The sequence below is a fragment of the Hylaeus volcanicus genome, unplaced genomic scaffold (assembly GCF_026283585.1).
Source record: "Hylaeus volcanicus isolate JK05 unplaced genomic scaffold, UHH_iyHylVolc1.0_haploid 12258___fragment_2___debris, whole genome shotgun sequence".
NCBI lineage: Eukaryota > Metazoa > Arthropoda > Insecta > Hymenoptera > Colletidae > Hylaeus > Hylaeus volcanicus.
In genome coordinates this window covers 37,021-57,128 of record NW_026531631.1, presented here as the reverse complement: position 1 = coordinate 57,128, position 20,108 = coordinate 37,021, and the positions used below count along the sequence as shown (strand labels likewise).

Here is a 20,108-nt window from a genome sequence, read left to right as displayed (position 1 = left end):
TTGTTACAGGAAGCTTTATTAAGCAAAGCTTTGATACAGAAAGCTCTATTAAACAAAGCTTTGTTATAGGAAGCTTTCCTAGACAAAGTTTTGTTACAGGAAGCTTTATTAAGCAAAGCTTTGATACAGGAAGCTCTATTAAACAAAGCTTTGTTATAGGAAGCTTTCCTAGACAAAGTTTTGTTACAGGAAGCTTTATTAAGCAAAACTTTGTTATAGGAAGCTTTCCTCGATAAAGTCTTGTTACAGGAAGCTTTATTAAGCAAAGCTTTGATACAGGAAGCTCTATTAAACAAAGCTTTGTTATACGAAGCTTTCTTAGACAATGTTTTGTTACAGGAAGCTTTATTAAGCAAAGCTTTCTTGTTACCCAAGAATTCTTCTTCTTAATAGTTTACGTTTAGCTCAGTGATTTGTCATCTAGGTCTCTCAGAGAAAGTTACAGTTAATCAAATAATGATACGCGTCGAAAAGTCTCGAAAAAGTATAAAAAATGAGTGAAACTTGTGAACAGTTTTAGCGACGTCAATTAAGAAAAAAAAATGAGAAAAAGTAACCAACACCGATCCTTACTTTCACAGCGATCCATGTCTTTAGAATTCGTGAATAAATTACAAGTAAGTGTAGAGATTTGCAAAGTTCTTTTTTGGTCCCATTCGACCACTGTTCAAAAGTCTTCCTTTGTTAATAATAAATTCTTTACGTAGATATATGTTTGTACGGTTTCTACTTGTATCATGAATAAAATTCACAGGTTTTCATCAACTACTGGAGTTCCTTTATTGATTGCACGTTTGAATTGTCAACGAGTAGTTACTGCTGCCAACTATGATGATATAGGTTTGACAGCTCACTATAGAGCTTGGGAATTGATACATCTGGGTATTCAATCTGTGACTGGCTCAATCACTGACCAACACTGACCACAGTTCTTTACTCGTGTTACCATATTTCTCTTAACCCATGTCTGGTCCACCTTTCTCTTTACGATACTAATAATTCAGACATTTCAAAAGCCTCTGTCCTTTGTCGCCATGTGCGCTGCGAGCCTCTTAGACTCTTTTGTTCTCTGTCTAGCCGTAAACCCTCTTCTCCGTTAGTCTTTGCTCCAAGTTTAGAAACCTTCTTAGTTTTTATTTCTCGGTTCAAAGTGCATTCGAGAATGTTAATTATGTTACTTGCTGAGACCACATATCCTCACCATTTTTTTAAGGGGTTATTTATTAGACTGTATAGGAACATACGAAGTTTAGCTTTTCTATTTGTCCATTCGACCTCGATTTTTGGGTCCCGTCTGCGAAACGTTCATTTTTAGGTTACAACCGGTCGCCGAGCATGTCGTACAGCACGTGTGTCTGAATTTATAATTTAACTATGCTACGAGAGGAATTCCTTGTCTTATAGTCAACAAACGAAGAATTTCATTTATTCCCCAATTATTTTGGGAAACAGTTATTTTCAAACAGTTTAACTTGTTATAAACTGGGCTACTTTTAGACCTTCAATGATCGCAATCAAAATTTAAATTTCGTACGCGTAAATTGGTACATAAATTCGAAAGTTCAATTATAATAATTGCAGATCGAGTGAAATGAGAAGCGTCAAAGAGGTGTACTCCGAATAAATTTCACGCGATCGAAGAATCGGGGATATGAAAATGTGAGAATGTGTCCCAGGTTACGTACTCACCGTATTTTTTAGTAGGAGAAGGAAGTCATGGCATGAACTTCGGCACTGTCTCGTCTCTACGTCAAGGACCTCAGAGGCGGCATCGTCGCTATTCACAAATCTCACTATTAATGGTACCGAATACGTTCGAGGAAGTCGAAAAATAATTGGCTCGGCCAGTAATTGACTAATATTCACTGCAACAAGGACGCCAGGCTCGTTTCATCGCCGTATTACGCGGAAAACACGCCGGAGCGATGCACTTTCAGGCTCCTCGAGGGTGCAGGCGCCGGCCGACCGCCATCATTGAAATCAATACAACCCTTGAAGGGAGCTTACGTTGCACGGGATTCGATCAAATGGACGGTTTCGCGGTTGATCGTTGACGCGATTCGCACTTACACGATCTAACTGATTCGCTCTCGGTACCTTAAATCGAACAAACGTTTCGAAAAAGGATCCAACTATAGATTGGTCGCGCATATTCGCCATCTATTACTGGAATAACTTGCTCATCTCTGCCGTGAACTGTCCAATCCAGGACGCTCGTTTTCGACACTTCGCCAGGGAGGCAAATTTGATCGAAAGTCGTTGGTTCGTTTGTAAATCGACTTCTATTTACGTTTCATTCGTAAATTAGCGAAACCAAGCAAAAGTTAATTTACCATCTAAAATTTCTGTTTACGTTTCATGGAACTTATTCAGTCCTTGAAAGGAAACGTTATTTATTGTGTATTGGGTCGTTCAGAAAGTTCGTGGCAATTTTTAAGAAAAATTCAAAGCCACGTTTGGATGTTGATATATATTTATTGAATTGTATAAATACCATTTTGTTCCACGACCTTTCCACCTTTCAAGGGATGCACCCATGTTAATTGTTTTCAACCATTCCGATATAAACAGACGTGTACCACCTACCAAAAATCGGCACGGACTTTCCAGACAAACTAATACATAAATAATTAAAGATAATTTTACCCGTGTAGTTAAAACTTCTTCTTCAATTGATTCATTCCGAGGGACGAGTATTGTAACAGAGGATCGATTTTATCAAAAAATTGTTCCTCCCTCTTAATTACAAAGATGTCTTGATTCGAATTTATGGCACTTCCTCGACGTTTTGGTTCCCCTAGTGTGCTCGACATGATTTCTATAGATAATTGGTCCGAGGACCGAGGTTTTTTGTTCCGCTGGAAATCGGAGAACAAGAACTACGACTGGTGTAGTAGCACAGGAACTGCTAGGTGGGATGATCTCAACTAGGAAGAGGAAACCGATTTTCCTCTGGGAGATTTAAGAGCGATCTAATGGGAGATGACACAACAATCTTTTTCCTACGAGTTTCTAGGAAGCTATTTTCGCATCTAACACGCTGATACTCTGACGGAGAAACGCGTTAACTGTTGTAAGGTATTGGGGTAATCGGGGCTCTGTTCTAAGTCCTAAGGAATGGATAAGGAAAGGTATATGGACATGATTTGTGAAGAATTATTTCGGTGACTAGAGAAACATTAGCAAGTGGAAAATAATCTCTTCCTTAATTATTTGTCAAAATTTATTTCGATTCAATGTATGAATTCGTGGTATCTGTAGATCTTAGATTTCACCTCGAGAAAAGAGGTCGCTGGTAAAATAATGGTTAAGGAACATTGGTCCGTTGGACACAATTTATGTAAACCGAATTGAATCGACATTCCGGTTAAAAGACTCGAATATGTTATTTCACGTTGGTAAAGTGAATTTTCTTCGCTCGAATCCACGTTCCCGGATAGAGGAATATTAAGATTCAATTGAATGCAATTGCAGGAGTGAGGAATCGCATTATAGGCCCCTGACATGCCCGCATACAATATGTAGGCGCTGGGTATGCTAGTTCAAGAAAGCGTAACGTAATCCTTAATTTTTGTTTAGTCTGAAACACTGGCTCCTACCGTTACATGGAAATCTGTATTAGAACCAATGGCGCGAGAACTCTTTCCCAACTTTGATCTACTTTCGTATATTTCGAACTGTTTAACAGAACCCAAATCGAATTTAATTAAAAAAAAAGCCCGGTATATTATTTATCGTAGCCCTTTAGTTTCCGAGACAGTAAGGAATATATGATTTCCTTTCATACCTCAATTTCATAGTTGGTTCATAAATGTATAACTTCAATTCTGAGAAATTGCAGGAACTGGAAGGTGATGAGAAAATTGAGGCCGATGTGTCGATAAATAATCGACTATACATTGTCGTTGATAACCGAAGAGTAATAAATTTGAGGAATTTATCTTTGGCAAATGAAATTAATACAGTACTATATTGCGAATTTAATAGTCGCGAGCCTTTGGATGAAACCGCTAGACGGCTATTTGCTTAAACCTGTTTCCTTAGGTTTATTAACCATGTGGCTCTGTCATATTCCACGAAATATTTCAATATGCAATGCTTGAATAAGTTACGTCCATTGTATATAATATGTACACATACACCTAATATATCAATTATATATTAAACACACAATGCTTAAGGCAAATATATGTATAATATATAATTATTATTAATAATATATATACATATTATACATATATTACATATATACATAGTATATATAGATATTATACATATATTATATATATAATATAATAATTATTATTAATAATAATAATATACTATAATAATATACTATACTATATACTATGTATATATGTAATATATCTAATATATGTATAATATGTATAATATGTATAATATGTACATATACTATGTATATATCTAATATATGTATAATATGTATAATATGTATAATATGTATATATACTATGTATATATCTAATATATGTATAATATGTATAATATGTATATATACTATGTATATATGTAGAATATGTATATATGTAATATATGTATAATATGTATATATATATATATGTATATATAATATGTATATATGTATAATAATGTATAATTGTATATATATTGTGAGAGGATTTCAAGATGCATATACATGCAGCTTAACACGAATCTCTACTAAAAATGATTTCATTCGACCGACTCCCACAAAATCCGCCAAGCGACTGCACGTGAACGGTTAAACGGAAGAGCGACAGTGCGTTGTGCGCCGCCAAAGGAATGCCGACCAGCTAATTCTTCCGATGTATCGTTTTATTCGTTATTTGAAAGTGTTATTCGACTTCGAAGAATTTCGCCCATCGTTGCGTATTTGCAGATCGACTTCCGCCCAAGAATGCGTAAAGCATAAAGACTGGTTCTTACGTCGCGGCGAGTTTCACTGATTTTCTCAACTGCATCGTTTCTTGTTCGGACGCCGAGAAAAGCCTGTGCTCGCCACTTTTCAACGCCTATAATTAACGGTACCTGGTGCCCGTGCAAGAAGAGCACGAGCTCTTCGAAAGCACTCCTGTTCACGGCACACTCTATACAAATTAGGTGGACCGCTTCTGCGAGACGCTTGGGACACGTTTCAAACGGTAGATCGGCAATTATTGTTAGAAGTTTAATATAATTCAATATGAAACGGTTTAGTCAACAGTTTATTATACAAATTCAAACATGTTTAATACGTCGACCGTATGATGTTGAGAGTACGATTTTGTAAGAATAACTCGTTAGGTGGAACAGCCTGTGTATCTTATCTTATCTTATTTTACTATTAGTAATAAAGATACAGCGTTTGTTTGTACGTATACAAAAATTTCAAAAATTACTTAATCGATTGATATCAAATGTTAATAGTAGCTTCCTTGCTTTCCCTGGAGTAACATAGGCTATGTTATTTTCAGAAAAATGATATTACATCCGCGTAAAAAAATACATACTACCGCTCCCAGCCGCTAGGTGGCTACGCGTTCCTGCCTAGTATCCAGAAGAGAACTCGCTAAGTTTGTATGATATACAGGGTGTCCCAAAAGTCGGGGAGGAGCCGGAAATGGGGGGTAGCTGAGACGATTCTGAACAGTCCAAAGTCCAAAGCCTTGATTTTCATATTTTGTATTATACAGGATGTCCCTCAAAAATGTTGTAACACCTTGAAAGGGGTGGTTCGGGAGGTGATTTGAAACAACTTTTTCCTTAGCGAAAATGTTGTCCGAGGCTTCGTTGAGGAGATATTAACGGAAAACACTGACCAATCAGAGCGCGCGTAGACCGTTGGAGCGGCCGCGGTAGCGAAGGCTTACGCGCTGGCGGCCGCGCTTGTACGCGAACAAGTGACCTCGACGTGCATCGAAGGACATTGACGCTGCCGTCTAGCGCGTAGCCTTCGCTACCGCGGCCGCTCGAACGGTCTACGCGCGCTCTGATTGGTCGGGGTTTTCGGTTAATATCTCCTTAACGAAGCCCCATCCGACATTTTTGCAAAGGAAATTCTTGTTCAGAATCGTCTCAGCTACCCCCCAGTTTCCGGCTCCTCCCCGACTTTTGGGACACCCTGTATACAAGTTCGTTTGGTCCGGTAAATCGTCTCAATAAAAGACAACGAAACGTGTTGTATATTACGAAGTTCTACGATATCGCATTACATCGAGCAAATTAAAAATCTTACCGGGAAAAGTTTGACGCTTTCGTAAAATATAAACGATATACCAGCTTGAGACACAAAATTTAGCCAGCCACAGTTTCTAGAAAAGAATCAATTCCCTGATTGATAACGACAGCCAGCAAAACTCGCGAGGCATTCCGCGAGTCTTCGACGAGAGGTTCTTGCGAAGGCGCCGATTTCACCGCGATTACCGATAAACCAATAAGATTTCCGGTCTCCCCCGGCGTTACAAAACTTTTCACGCTGCACTCGGGGGCGTTACTTCCATGAAAAAAGAAGCGCTCGCATGCTTGAACACGAGATACGTTGAAGTGGGACAACCGATAGTGGCTGAACAGTTACGTAAGATGACTTTCTATCGGCGCGACTTTTTGTCATGTAAACCAGTCGCGGTTTGTCCTTCCGCCCACTGGATCTCAAACGTCCAAAGTGTTTTCCTAGGCGAACCGCTGTGTTTGTCGTTTGACCCTGAATGTGACCGTTAGCTTCACGCGTGTCAATTTCGTTGAGATTCATCCTGAATAGTTTCATGGTATACCTACTTTATCCTATTTTATTATATTTTGTCCTATTTCGAACTGTAAGCCCTTTAAAAAAAGAACGACGCAAGTGGAACTTGGACTGTTTGGAGGGTTCGTGACCTCTGCTTGACCTCCAAGTGATCTCCACCTTACATTCTTCCCTGACTACCTGCTTTTTAAAATTTCATCTCATTTCGTGTTACTTTCTTAATCATCTATTAAAATTTCGGTAGAACTGCACGTCATCCACATTTCCATCGTACAAATGGTCACGCGTAATTTAACACTTCGTTAATAAAATGAAGTTATTCTTCGGGTCTTCTTCACGACATCATACTGGTCCTACTTTATCCTATTTTATTATATTTTGTCCTATTTCGAACTGTAAGCCCTTTAAAAAAAGAACGACGCGAGTGGAACTTGGACTGTTTGGAGGGTTCGTGACCTCTGCTTGACCTCCAAGTGATCTCCACCTTACATTCGTCCCTGACTACCTGCTTTTTAAAATTTCATCTCATTTCACGTTACTTTCTTAATCATCTATTAAAATTTCGGTAGAACTGCGCATCATCCACATTTCCATCGTACAAATGGTCACGCATAATTTAACACTTCGTTAATAAAATGAAGTTATTCTTCGGGTCTTCTTCACGACATCATAATAAAATTGTATAACTTCTTCTCGAGTTTACCATATTATCTACTAACTACCACACTTCACTGGAAGTCGTATCATTTTTCCAAGCGACGCTTTTCTGTTACTCAAAATAACAAAGACGTTAACGCGGCTCAAGAGAGGATCACTGTACGTCTTTCATTAAAAGTTGTTTAGAGAATTTATTAACAAACCGCTGACACTTCCAAGGCAATCAAATAAATTTTCAAGAAGACGTGCACTGTAATTAGTGGCTGTAAAGTCAAATGGAAAAGGTAAATTTGCGATTCTGATTACGTATAAGGAGAATAATTTTATTGCCACTTCACACAAAGAAAACAAAACACTATAGAACAAGGCTTTTCCATCGATCGTTGTTTCTCGATGGTGTACATAAGCGATTGATAATGTCCAATGTAAATATAATAAAATAGAAAACTCTCTTCGCAGAGCTGAGAACGCCAGTCGTTCCGTTTGCTTTGCTTTCTAACAGCAAGCGACCCTGACATTAAAAACAGACCTCCCCGTTTTGATCAGGTAGGGCCACCCACGCTACACAAATCGAAACCAGCATACAGAATCACGCCAAGTAATCTCGAACAAAAGATGACGATCATGCAAGAAAGCAAAGAAAAGTGGACGAGTGGACTCATCGAGGTCGACGATCGAGGTCGACATTTAGGCTAGCGGTGACGTCTAATCGCGGTGCATGGTGAACGAGAGGCCGGTACCGTTGTCCTCTCATAAGGGTCATATCCTGGAGCGGGACTGAGGTGAGAACCACGTTTGTATAGGGTGCGAAGAGAAACGTTCGCCAAAGTATTAATTGGGTAATCTCCATTGAAAATGCTGTAACGAATCGAGTATACGTGTCGACAAAGTTGGAAGAGATTGTAAGTGCAAGTAAAAACATGACGATTTTATTTCGAGTATCGACAAGTCGTCTGCTCTATTTATAAATCGTTAATTCTTTCACACCGTGTACATGGTACGCGAGATCGGAATCTCAGACTGTCTGCTGGATCCACCAGCTAGTTAGAGGCGCCTCTTTCAGTCCAAGAAGAAGCCTCACTCTCTCTAGTCTTTCTCTTCGTCGTTCCAATGTCCAGTCGCCGCGCGTCTTCCAGTTCCTGAAAAAAAGCTGTCTTTAGAGTCCATGAATCTTTCCACGATGAATGGACTCACTTCGTTTCCGGTCGTTCGAATGGACGGTGTGTCGATGTTCCGCCATTTGATCCAGCGGTTCTCGGAATTTTTCTGCTGCTTTTCAAAAATACCAGGCTTTGCTTGTACATATCTCGCGATATAGTTAGTTAGTCGGGTTATTAAACTGCATTGCCGCGTACTTTAACACGTTGACGAACTGAGAAAATTGATTCTGAGAGTTAAGCGTCGAAGGGAATGAATTTAAAAGAAATTCATGAACTTTGATGGAGCTACAAAAATATTAGGTCTGGGTTAGGTCTGGGTTAGACCTAACCCAGACCTAACTTTTAGGACACGGGGTTAGACCTAACCCAGACCTAAACCCGTGATCTAACCCCGTGTCCTAAAAGTTTCTTTCGTGGGTTGCATTCAATTAATTTCTATGACAGTTTTTATATAAATAGACAATCTATTGTGGGCCGTCTGGAAAGTCCATGGCGATTTTTAGTAGGCGATACAGGTCTGAATATATCGGAATGGCCGAAAACAAATAAAATGTGTACATTCCTTAAGAGGTGGAAAGATTGTGGAACAAAATGATCATGAAATGACGTATATAATTCAATAAATATACATCAAAATTCAAATATGCCTTTGAATTTTTCTTAAAAATAGCCATGAACTTTCCGGACGACCCAATAATTTCTTAGACATTGATGCTGTAACAGTAATGGAGGGAAATGAATTGTACACAATTTTGCAATGTAACATAAAACATAAAATATTGTGTATATATTAATTATTAATAAAACGATAGAAACTTTTGGGACAACCTAATAAATACCAAGATAAAGGTTCGATTATGTAGGTTCTAATAATATTTAATCCTAACAGAATATTGTCGAGGATATTTGTCCGACAGTCAACGTGTTAATTCTCCATTTTTACAATGCCTGCATTATCTTGTTAGTTAAAATAATACGACTCTGTGTGCCAGCGAGTTTCGAATATATAGATAAGAGTCCATCTTCTTGTAGTAGGATAGCGAATAGTTACGCAACAGTAGGAAAGCGACAACCGTACTGCGGTATTCGACGATATTTGCAATTGAAGTAGATTGCGTGTAACTGGCACGTAATAGATTAATTGGAACGCCTCGATGCCGACAGGAAGGTTGTTCAAAACGTATCGGCAGTTGTCTAAATCTTAGGATGAAGAACGCGGCCCTGGCGATTCTCTGTTACTCGTGGCTGAACCTTTTCACGAAAGTGCGCTCCAACGCGAGGTAAACGACTCCTTTCCTTTAGGCTTACACGACCAATCCATCACTGCATGGCTCCCCATACATCACCGTAGTTAGTTCTGTTTTAGTCTCCAAGCTTTAGTTTACCTCACACTCTGTGCTGGAACCAAATAGTGAAGATAACTTCTCCTTTTCTCACTCATGGTATCCAATGGCGGAGGAAAAGTAACGTTTCCTTATGGTGGCGTAGTTCATTTTATATTTCAACATTATCTCGAGATAAAAAGAGGAATCTCGGTCCCATTTACATATTGGGCTGTCTGGAAAGTCCATGGCGATTTTTAGTAGGCGGTACAGGTCTGAATATATCGGAATGGCTGAAAACAAATAAAACGTGTACACTCCTTAACAGGTGGAAAGGTTGTGGAACAAAATGGTACATATATAATTCAATAAATATACATCAAAATTCAAATATGCCTTTGTATTTTTCTTAAAAATAGGCATGAACTCTCCGGACAACCCACAGTACGTCGCGTCTTCGCGTTATCAAAGCTTCTCTTCGATGAGAAATACAGTATCGTCTCGAAATAAGCAACTCGCTGTCCCCAGCTTTTTGTTTGAAGTCGCCCCGTCGAGTAGGAGATCCGAAAAGAAGTGAGAGCCCCGTGAAAGCAAGAAGCCGAACAGATTAGCGGAAAGAGCACGGAACATGTGTAATATTTTCTCTTTCTCTGGCGCGTGTATTCTCTGAAACAATACTGTTAGTTGTATGTAGTTTGCCGCTACATCGAATTCCCTGTTTTATCTACGTGTTAGCATGCCTCCCTCGAAATAAGCAACTCGTCGGTCCCAACCGAGTCGCTTATTTCGAGACAATACTGACGGTCGCACATCAAACCGTGCAAAATATTACTTCAGCAAACCCCAGTGTACCCACAAACCCTCTTCGAGACAATACTGTACATCTAAAATCTATCTCGTAACATTTTTTTGACCGCAGTTGGTCGTCCGATGACGCGAAGAATTCCACCTTGAAATCAGGGATACTGCTACCAGAACATTATGTGAAAGGTTAGTGGCTCCATTGAAAGTACACAAAATAAAATACAAGCACAGTTAATATCTCGTTTCTCGATCTCATTATTGATCTCTGATCACCTCTAACAATCGCTCGTCTGCAACCATACAGAAAATTGACAGAGACGCGATTCGATGCGTTGATATTAGGTTTCGATCCGCAACACGGTCGCAGTGAAGATTTAGGCCGATAGAACGATAACCTAATCGATTAACTTGATCTTGTACCTAATCCGAAGACACGCATAACATGATGACACGCACAATGACTGGTTTGCACGACTGCCGCGCCAATTCGCCTATTATAATCCAGCTTATAGGTATTATTTCGCCTTACAATTCCGATGTATCCCTCTTTCTAAAATTGGACTCGGCTCGCAATGTCTAAATCTAAAAATCTAAACCCTAGATTAGGACGTGGCTGCTATAATTCATAGAAAACGACACAAAAAGTCGGTCGAAACGGTAAATCAAATGCGTGAGAGACTTCTCTGCGGGAGCATTCGAAATTGGCAGGACATAACTGGCGGTGATTTACGATCTCGTAAATCCACTTAACTTAAGTTGAACTCCTCGTGAAACGCTCGACAAGCACAATCTGTACTAACATTATAAAAAGGGTAAAGTTTGTTTCTTTGTATGCAGGGGGTAATCTCGGGAGCTACTGAACCGATTTTAAAAATTTGTTCAGTAATAGAAAGCTACGCTATTCCTGAGTAACATAGGCTACGTTTTATTTTGATAAAAGTACGTCTTCAATTTGAAGTCTTGACATTTGTAAATCAATGGCATCTCGGATAATAGTCCAAGGTTTTAAAAGTTATTCTTAAAAGTTTGTGGAATTACGTTGACTAAATCTAAAGACTGGATACGCGCAAGACAGGATTGACTGGATCCTGTGTAGAATATGATCCTAACTGATTGATACGCTTCTTCCTTTTTATCCTCGAGCCAATTGTAAACACAGAATAGAAACCTCGACTGGATAACTGCAACGTTTGGCTCCCGATTTTCTTGCACTTATCCAGTCTTTATCAGGTTTCACCACGTAGAAGGAATCAAAGTTCCTTTGATCTCCCCTTACGAATAAAAGGAAACAAAGTTCCTTCGATTTCTTAGCAAATAATGTACGAACAAATGTGCTCGCAGAGATCAGGCCACCGTCGAAGCGAGGCATGCCTGTGATAGTAGACTTTAATATCCTCGTGGCTGATATCAATTCGATAAACGTGGAGGACATGGACTTCAGGTGAGCTCGAGGATACACATTTTTTGGTCGTTTATTACTCGACGAATAAGATCCATTCAAGATAGCATTATACTGTTCGCGATTAAACTGTTCGCGATCAAGTACACAGAGTCTGTTGATATACACGGTGAAACTGCGCAAATAAACATTCGTGTCTCCTTCGGGGTTGTCCAACGGTCTTTTTCGTTGGACTACCTCTGATAACAAGTGGCAAGTAACAAGTGCAGCACTAGTAGCGAGAAGATTGAGATGATATGTTTTTACCGAGTCGTCGTCTATCGCTAGCCCTCTGAACCGCGTTTCTCCAAATATTTCTATTTGCCAGAAGCAGTTATTACCTAGTTACAGCGGGTGTAGAATGTATTCGTACATCGGTGTATTCGTACATCGATCAATTTCCCAAATAACTTTTGTGTGAAATTGTAGTTTCTTAACTTGTTTTTGTACAATCAATGATATTTGACGTATTCACGGAAGTCTTTAAGATAGATATAGTCCAAACAACATTCACTAATTAATATAATTTGTGAAATTAACGAAAACATGCGAAAAGTGGGTAAAAGTATAGAAGCAATAAGTATTTGTACGATTCTTATGACGAGCCATTTACGGTAGAGTTTGTAACGTAAACACATTAGTTTATTGCTCCTTTTTTTGGAAATTGATCGGTGTACGAATACTTTCTACACCCACTGTAATTATTTTTATAAGAGCTGCAAAGCTAACGGCGTTGCCTGTCGAAGCAGAGTGGACATGTTCGTGCGCGAGAGCTGGATAGAGTCTCGTCTAGACATGCCTGACGATATCTTCGAGGAGGGTGACGATTACGTGACCTTGCCACCTGACTTCTTCGACAGTTTATGGCAGCCTGATCTTTACTTTTTAAACGCCAAAATTTCCGGTAAGTTTCACGGTAAATAAATATATTTTCACTCCTTGGACTTGCTTCTCGATACGTTCGCCGATAAGTCGAGCTGTTGCGTTTGCAGAAATCGCCGCGTTGAACCACAAATTCTCGTCGGTGACCCTGTACAGAAACAAAACCGTGAAATACTCGGCACGAATGCACGCAATTATCGCCTGTCAAATGGAGTTTCAGCTGTACCCGATGGACATACAAATATGTCCGATCTACATAGAAAGCTGTAAGTTGGACGACACAGCCTGTTTACCGATAGCGAAGAAGTAGCCATCGATTCGCGATACCAGTGACGAGCAACCCCTGTAGTACAGGGCCTGTACATACTAGGCTAAATTGTATAATATAATATTGGGTTGTCTGGAAAGTCCGTGCCGAATTTTAATAGGCGATACAGGTCTGAATATATCGGAATGGTTGAAAACAATTAACATGTGGACATCCCTTAAAAGGTGGAAAAGTTGTGGAACAAAATGGTACATATATAACTCAATAAATATATTAGGTTGTCCGAAAAGTTTCTTTCGCTTTATTAATAAGTAACACATGCACAATATTTAATGTTTTATGTTACATTACTCAATTGTACACGATTCATTTTGCTCCATTACTATTGCAACATGAATATCTACGAAATTAGACTGTCTATTTATATAAACACGACCACATCAAATAATTGAGTGCAACTCGCGAAAGAAACTTTCGGGACAACCTAATATATCAAAATTCAAACGTGTCTTTGAATTTTTCTCGAAATTCGATTGGCACGAACTTTCTGGACAACCCAATACAATAATCCCGAAATGTTTAAGCATCGATTGGGTTGCTCGTCGCTGTCCCGTCCAATAAAACTCAAGCTCGATAGAGTCTCCGTCATTAATTTGGAAAACTGCGTTACTCGCGATAGTTTCCTATCACATACAGAAGTTACGCTTGCGATGGGGCGGAGATGGTGTCACGGTGAACCCGGAACTGAAGCTGTTGCAGTACGACATCGGGAAACCTGTGGTTGCTGAGGAAACGGTCGACTACGTGTTCGAGAAGAGCGGTACGATCGCTTATACAGCTTAGTCCTCCATACGCTTTGTAGAAGATCGTTCCATGACCTTAAAACAGAAAGATACATGATAAATAATCCTCTTAGAAAAAGGGAGAAATTTTCTACTCGATAGATGTTGTATTGTTGGTCATTTTTCAGGGAACTTCTCGCGCTTGGTGGTCTACATCCGCTTCGAGAGGCAAATCGGCCATCACTTGATACAAACATTCGCTCCCTCGACGCTGGTTGTGATGCTCTCTTGGTTCAGCTTCTGGTTAGGCCTGGACGCCATCCCTGGTCGGGTGGCCTTGTTGGTGACCAGCATGCTCACCCTAGTCACGATGTTCACTGGTCTTAAAAGCGACATTCCGCCAGTCGCGTACGTGAAAGTACGTTTCCTTGGCCTTTTCATTCAGGTTCAAGACTATCTGCGGATCTCGCTAATCCCTCGTCGGATACTAGAGAATGCAAACATCAGAAACTTGTTAAACTTCTCGTTGAATCAGTAATCCCTCTATCGTGTGCTTATTGATGATTCATTCGTCATCGATCATGCTGTATCAAACGCCATCGTACACGATATATATTAGGTCGTCCTAAAAGTTCGTGCCATTTATACTTCTATTTCTCAAATTAATATGTGAAACATACTCTTAAGTGTCACAAGAAAAGATAATCTGTCTCATTTCACAATAGTTTCTCACCACTCTCAGGTACTCGTTATACCGTTACTAGAAAATTTCTGTGGTTTTTTTAATTAAATATCGACACAGTGTTCGGCACGAACTTATGGGACGACCTAATATTATTGTACGAGTAAAATAACAAAGTAGATATCAGAAGCAACTGCTGACGAACTTTTGTGGGCCGCAGGCGCTGGATGTGTGGATGGCGGGTTGCATGATGTTCGTGTTCGCTGCGCTCGGCGAATTCGTAGTGGTCAAGGTGCTCGACTTGCGATACCAACTGGAGTACGACCTTCAGGCATCGCTAATATCCAGGCTTTATCCAACAGTTTGTATAATGGCTGTGTCGTTAGCGTTACGTAAACAGGCTATGGCCACGAAGTAACTTTGCTGAAAAAACAGACGAGTCTTAGATTAAACGGGAGTTTAATACCGAGGTCGAGTTGGGGATAGAAGAAGCCTGAAATTCGATTTTATTTTCAGCGGATTATCGCTATGGATAAAGGTCAAAGCATCTGGGATTACGACTCGACGTACGTACCGAAAGTGAAAAAGAAAAGAGCCGGTAGCAAGCATCTCTTGCAGCCCGCTTGGCTGGATCCTGAGTGCCAGATGTTACGCGTGTACAAGCCACATTCTCAAAAGATTGACACTTACAGTAGAATGGGATTTCCCGTACTTTTTATGCTGTTTATGATTTTGTACTGGCCGATATTGTTGCTGAAGAAAGCGGCATAGAAATGTATACCCTATATTTAGGTGAAAACGTGTAAATTATTAAGAGAAGGAGTAGTTAAATTCGTCTAAAATACCGAATAGAACAAACATTCCTAAAGAATATTTAATAAATTTATTACAAAAATCTTATACATAATCCGGATATATACATGAGATATTTATATGCGCACGTTCGTGCTTTTAGTTAATTACTAATTCTTCGATTGAAAGCATATCCGATTCTTCATCTGTCTCTGACGTGAGCTTGTTAGGAACAGACTTTTCAGCATTGTACTCTCCGAGCTTTTGCAAATAGCTCATCGTGTATTGATTGAAGTCGCATCTGTAACGACAGAAAACATGACCGACACTTTCTTATTACAATTATTCAATGAAATTACGAAGTGACTAACATTTTACTCAGGTCATCGTATTTCTTTTGCATAGTTTTTTGCAGCATCAGTAATACCGGCATTTGAAATGCAGAGCTGAGTTTTGGACCATGTTTAGTCAGTATGGTTTCTATCCAAAGGAGATAAAAATGTATGTGCCTCGTTAATTCTAATTCTGATGCTACAAATTTCAGTACTTTCTCTATGTAGATATCGGGCAAATCGGTCACGGTCAATTCGACTGAAATGAGGTACATATTATAGATAGGGACATTAGATAAATGTTAATAAGCATCAATATTATAAATCATTGTTCGCTCACTATCCCTGCATGGAATGTTCTCCAGGACACACTTTATTAGCAACTTTTCATTCAGCTTCGACGCCATCATTAATGCTGAAAATATTCATTATTGGTATCGGTTTATTCCGAGCCAGATAAATAATATATGAACGTTTAAAACCTTTTGTGTATTCCTTCTCGTTCAGAGTTTCTTTCACAGTCTCTGGCGTAATTCCCAATTCCAACTGAAACGGATCAAACACTAGACCGACGTCTAAGGAATATATTAGCAGACCTTCCGTTGTAACTGCAGCCCAGGCTTGTCCTATATAATAAACAAAACAGAGAATATTTGTTTTATCTAATATATTATTTTATATTTTGGGGAAACTAAGTTTACCTGTTGGAGAGAACTGTAAACTAAATACTCTCACTTCCGGTTTCATACTCCTACTCGCCATGTCTCCGCTTCTAACACCTGGCAAACGCAACGTCACGTCTCCTCCCTCATTTTCTTCGCGTTCTTCTACCAGGGCTAAATTTCCAAATTCGGTTAAATTTCGCCTACTTATGATGTCCTAGATACATACAAATTTTAATTAAAAACAATAATATTTCAATATTAAATTTACACATAAAAATTACTTACATCAACGGCATCCAGCGATCTATTCTGCGTTACGACAAACTTTTTGATAAGCATACATTCCTGAACGTTATAAATACATATGTTCTTAGATTGTCCACCAGCTAGTATACATGTGCCATCGGCTGAATAACACAAAGTATTGAAAGCTCTAGAAACATAATATTTAATACATATTCATAAGTACAACTATTCCCAGATAAATTGTAAAATAAATTCAGCGCACACTTACTTGCCCTGCAGGTTTCTCTTTGCCGTGATAAGATCGGTATCGGCTCTTCCACTTCCCAAATCGTTTCTACCTTCGATGCTTCCGATCTGTGTTGCTGTTTTGCACTGAAAAAACGCGATCATCCCATCCAGGGTTGCCACCGCTACTTCTTCGCCATTCGGTTTGTACGTAACGTATATACCGTCTGCAGTTAACTGTATCGTTTCGTGCGCGGAACCACTTTCGATTGCATTCCATATCTTCAATGTTTTATCCCAAGAAACTGACGCCAATTCCGAGCTCGTAATATTCGGATTGAACGCCAAACTGACAACGGGACCTTCGTGTCCACTTAATATCTAGTAAACAAAATTGTATTTAGTAAATCCACTTTCCACAAAAAAAGAGTAACAAATATGAAAATGTTCGTATACCTCCAAGAGTTTGCCCAATTTAACGCTCCATAAATAAATCTCAAAGAAATCCTGGCCTCCCGCTGCAAGAAACTCGTCGCTTGAGTCTAACGCAACGCAGGAAAACTGCACTGGTCGCGGTGAAGTAAGAGTTCTAAAATTCCTGTACCTTGCTAAGTCGTAGGCTCGGACAGTTCCATCAAGCGAGGCGGAAACGATAAATTTCCTGTTGTGACTGAACAAAACACCCGTCACCGTGGACGTATGCTCGTGAAACGTAACGGAGCAAAATCCGTTCATCGTATTCCATAATTTAACTTTTCCATCGTCGCCACCAGTGACGATGTACTGACCATCCGGGCTATAAGCGAGACAGTTCATGTTATTACTATGTCCCTGTTGTTTCATAGCGTAAGTTTCGCTTTGCCACTCCCATATCAGTAATTGTCCAGCCGTGGAGCATCCTAAGGCTATCCAATCGCCAGTTGAATTTATCGCGATAGACGAGATACATTGATCCGATATACTGGAAAAAATGAATTATAAATTATAATCCGCTAAGAAAACCAAATATAATTATGCATTACCTAAGAGAGTGGATCATATTCACATCAGGCATCTCGTACAGATAAAACGAACCATTATTAAATCCTACTACTAGGATACAAGTTTCTTGATGATACGCAGCCGCGGTAAGTATAACTTTCTCGTGTTGCTGCTTTTGAACATCGTTCGCTAAATAATGACGACATAGTTTCTTATAGCGGAATTTCTTTACTTCTGAATCGGAGTCGCTATCATTGTTGTATCCTCTTTCAGGGGAGACTCCTAAAATATAAACCACATATCTATTTTACGTTATTCTTCATGCAATAAAATGTAATGTAATTGAAAAGAAGAATTACGTGATTTTTGTAAGTTGCGCTCGTGAGCTTTATTCTGCTTCTCCGTTCTCTCTACAGCCTTCTCTAAATCAACATCATCTTCTACATCGCTGTCTGTCTGTTGCTTATTTTTCTTGGCAGGAGGTTCCCAAGGTACTAAGTCTTCTGCGTCAATCGTGCACTCCCAAATACATAGTTGACCGTTTCTGTATAATACATATACGATTGTAATTACGATTTACGCGTTTCCATTACCAATAAGTTACTTGCCTACTAATCGTATTCAGATCATAGCTTTTCTTCTCAAAGAAACACGCTACAATCGCATCAGAATGACTACCAAGATTGATATATCTGAAGTTCGCGTATTTTTCTAAACTGTATACTTTGGTAGCCATATCTTTGGAACCAACAGTGATCAACTTTGAATCATAAGACCAATTAACGAATGTCGTATCGTCCATGGCTCCGTGATACACGCGCTCCATAATAAATGGATTGTACTCGCCTGTTTGTAAGCCGGGTGCATTAAAAATAAACACTGAAAAAATGATTATCGCCGTTTAATATAATTATCATTATTTTAATGGCTTTCTTGATACTATGAACTATAAGAAAATCATACCGTTATTTTCTTTACACACTGCAAAATGTTTACCATTTGGGGAAAACTTTACACATCTTACACGCCGCTTAAACCTATACGTATGTATTACCATTTTACTGATCATACTGATTACGTGAGCTTCACCCTCTAAAAACACATTTGAAATGCACAATTATACAAAAGTATTATAACGTGTATAAGAATAACAAAATTTGTACCTTCATTAATTGCTATTAATATAGCTCCATTGGGGGATAGATCGATGCACGTGTAGTTGTATCTACTCTCCACAGGTAGGGTACTTGATTTATTGCTGAACATAAGTTTCACGTGTTATTCCATTTACTTGATTGTCCTTGTTTTTATTTACTTACTTTTTTAAGTCGAATATTGTTATCCGATTTCCCACAGGACTAATGACTGTCGATCCATCTTGAGTAAATACTAAATCACCCTTGCGATAAACAGTACCAAGCAGATTACTGAACTATAAGAAGAATTTAACAGATAGTGAGCAGTGAGCAGTGAGTGATTATAACTATTTTTTAAACTAAACGTGTAAGATAACCATAGGATTAGGTTAGAAATAATATATTTAGGTTATATTAGTACTTATTTGATCGATTTGAGGTTTTTTTTAGAAGGACTCTTTGGTGAAAGAAATTTCTCTTACTTTATATGCAAACCTCATGATTGTTAATATGTTTGTAAACAATTTTTCTTATCAATGACTTCTGCTTTCATTGAGCATGCTGTACATGACATTTAAATCGAGCATGTTGCAGTCGCGTAGTATCACTTCCGCTTAACCACATGTTCAATCACATGTTTGAAATTAAGGTGTTGGCTCTAACTACTAAAACCTCTACGATATACTGGATTAACATTAATTAATGCTAATATCTTTCAAAATGATGCAGGTTCAAGTATCACTTTGAAAAATGTTATAAAACTATGTTCATTCATATAAAACTCCAGTGCGTTTCATAAAACGAGATCTCGCATCAACGAGACTTCTAAAAGAGGTATTTGGAGATATTCCTACGTTAAATTTTAATTAAAACGTATTAATTAGTATATATTAAACTTTATTTATAGGTGGACCTGAGAAAAAAATTCCTCTGACGATGAATATGTTGAGAGTAAGAGAAGGATTAGGAATGATTGATAATGGTTAGGAATTGATAATGCTGCTCCTAAAAAATT

The 20,108-nt window shown here is 38.8% G+C and overlaps 3 protein-coding genes and 1 long non-coding RNA gene across 7 annotated transcripts in view; 1 reads left to right on the top strand and 3 right to left on the bottom strand.

Annotated features, from left to right (window-relative positions):
* LOC128882166 (elongation of very long chain fatty acids protein 4-like) overlaps positions 1-1,986 on the bottom strand; it is a 26,356-nt gene extending 24,370 nt beyond the window's left edge. The window contains exon 1 of one of the 2 annotated variants that reach the window (XM_054133739.1): positions 1,690-1,986. The gene's annotated coding sequence lies outside the window, so the exon portion shown is untranslated. The remainder of the gene's footprint in view (positions 1-1,689) is intronic. The other variant, XM_054133741.1, reaches the window with a different exon arrangement.
* A 5,964-nt stretch (positions 1,987-7,950) lies between these two features.
* Positions 7,951-15,626, top strand: LOC128882191 (glycine receptor subunit alpha-3). 3 transcript variants are annotated; one of them, XM_054133779.1, is made up of 9 exons: positions 9,580-9,818; positions 10,780-10,850; positions 12,006-12,105; positions 12,852-13,006; positions 13,095-13,250; positions 13,932-14,072; positions 14,223-14,452; positions 14,937-15,077; positions 15,233-15,626. In XM_054133779.1, the coding sequence occupies exons 1-9, from the start codon at positions 9,745-9,747 to the stop codon at positions 15,485-15,487; spliced, it is 1,323 nt and encodes a 440-aa protein (XP_053989754.1). In that variant the 5' UTR covers positions 9,580-9,744; the 3' UTR covers positions 15,488-15,626. The 3 variants fall into 3 exon arrangements, with proteins under 3 accessions (XP_053989755.1, XP_053989754.1, XP_053989756.1); XM_054133780.1 differs by lacking the exons at positions 9,580-9,818; positions 10,780-10,850 and adding an exon at positions 7,951-8,160; XM_054133781.1 differs by lacking the exon at positions 10,780-10,850 and having other exon boundaries at positions 9,705-9,818.
* Positions 14,383-15,426, bottom strand: LOC128882193 (uncharacterized). Its single transcript, XR_008458309.1, has 3 exons — positions 15,291-15,426; positions 14,922-15,139; positions 14,383-14,521 (listed from the first exon to the last, which is right to left on the bottom strand). It is a non-coding gene; the product is annotated as an uncharacterized LOC128882193 (long non-coding RNA).
* Positions 15,581-19,760, bottom strand: LOC128882187 (periodic tryptophan protein 2 homolog). The gene is made up of 15 exons (XM_054133770.1): positions 19,576-19,760; positions 19,277-19,389; positions 19,121-19,215; positions 18,921-19,049; positions 18,566-18,836; positions 18,317-18,501; positions 17,999-18,239; positions 17,433-17,937; positions 17,020-17,357; positions 16,791-16,938; positions 16,542-16,719; positions 16,323-16,466; positions 16,181-16,255; positions 15,880-16,099; positions 15,581-15,809 (listed from the first exon to the last, which is right to left on the bottom strand). Exons 1-15 carry the CDS (start codon positions 19,591-19,593, stop codon positions 15,668-15,670), a joined length of 2,802 nt encoding a protein of 933 aa, XP_053989745.1. The 5' UTR covers positions 19,594-19,760; the 3' UTR covers positions 15,581-15,667.
* Between the last annotated feature and the right edge of the window lie 348 nt (positions 19,761-20,108).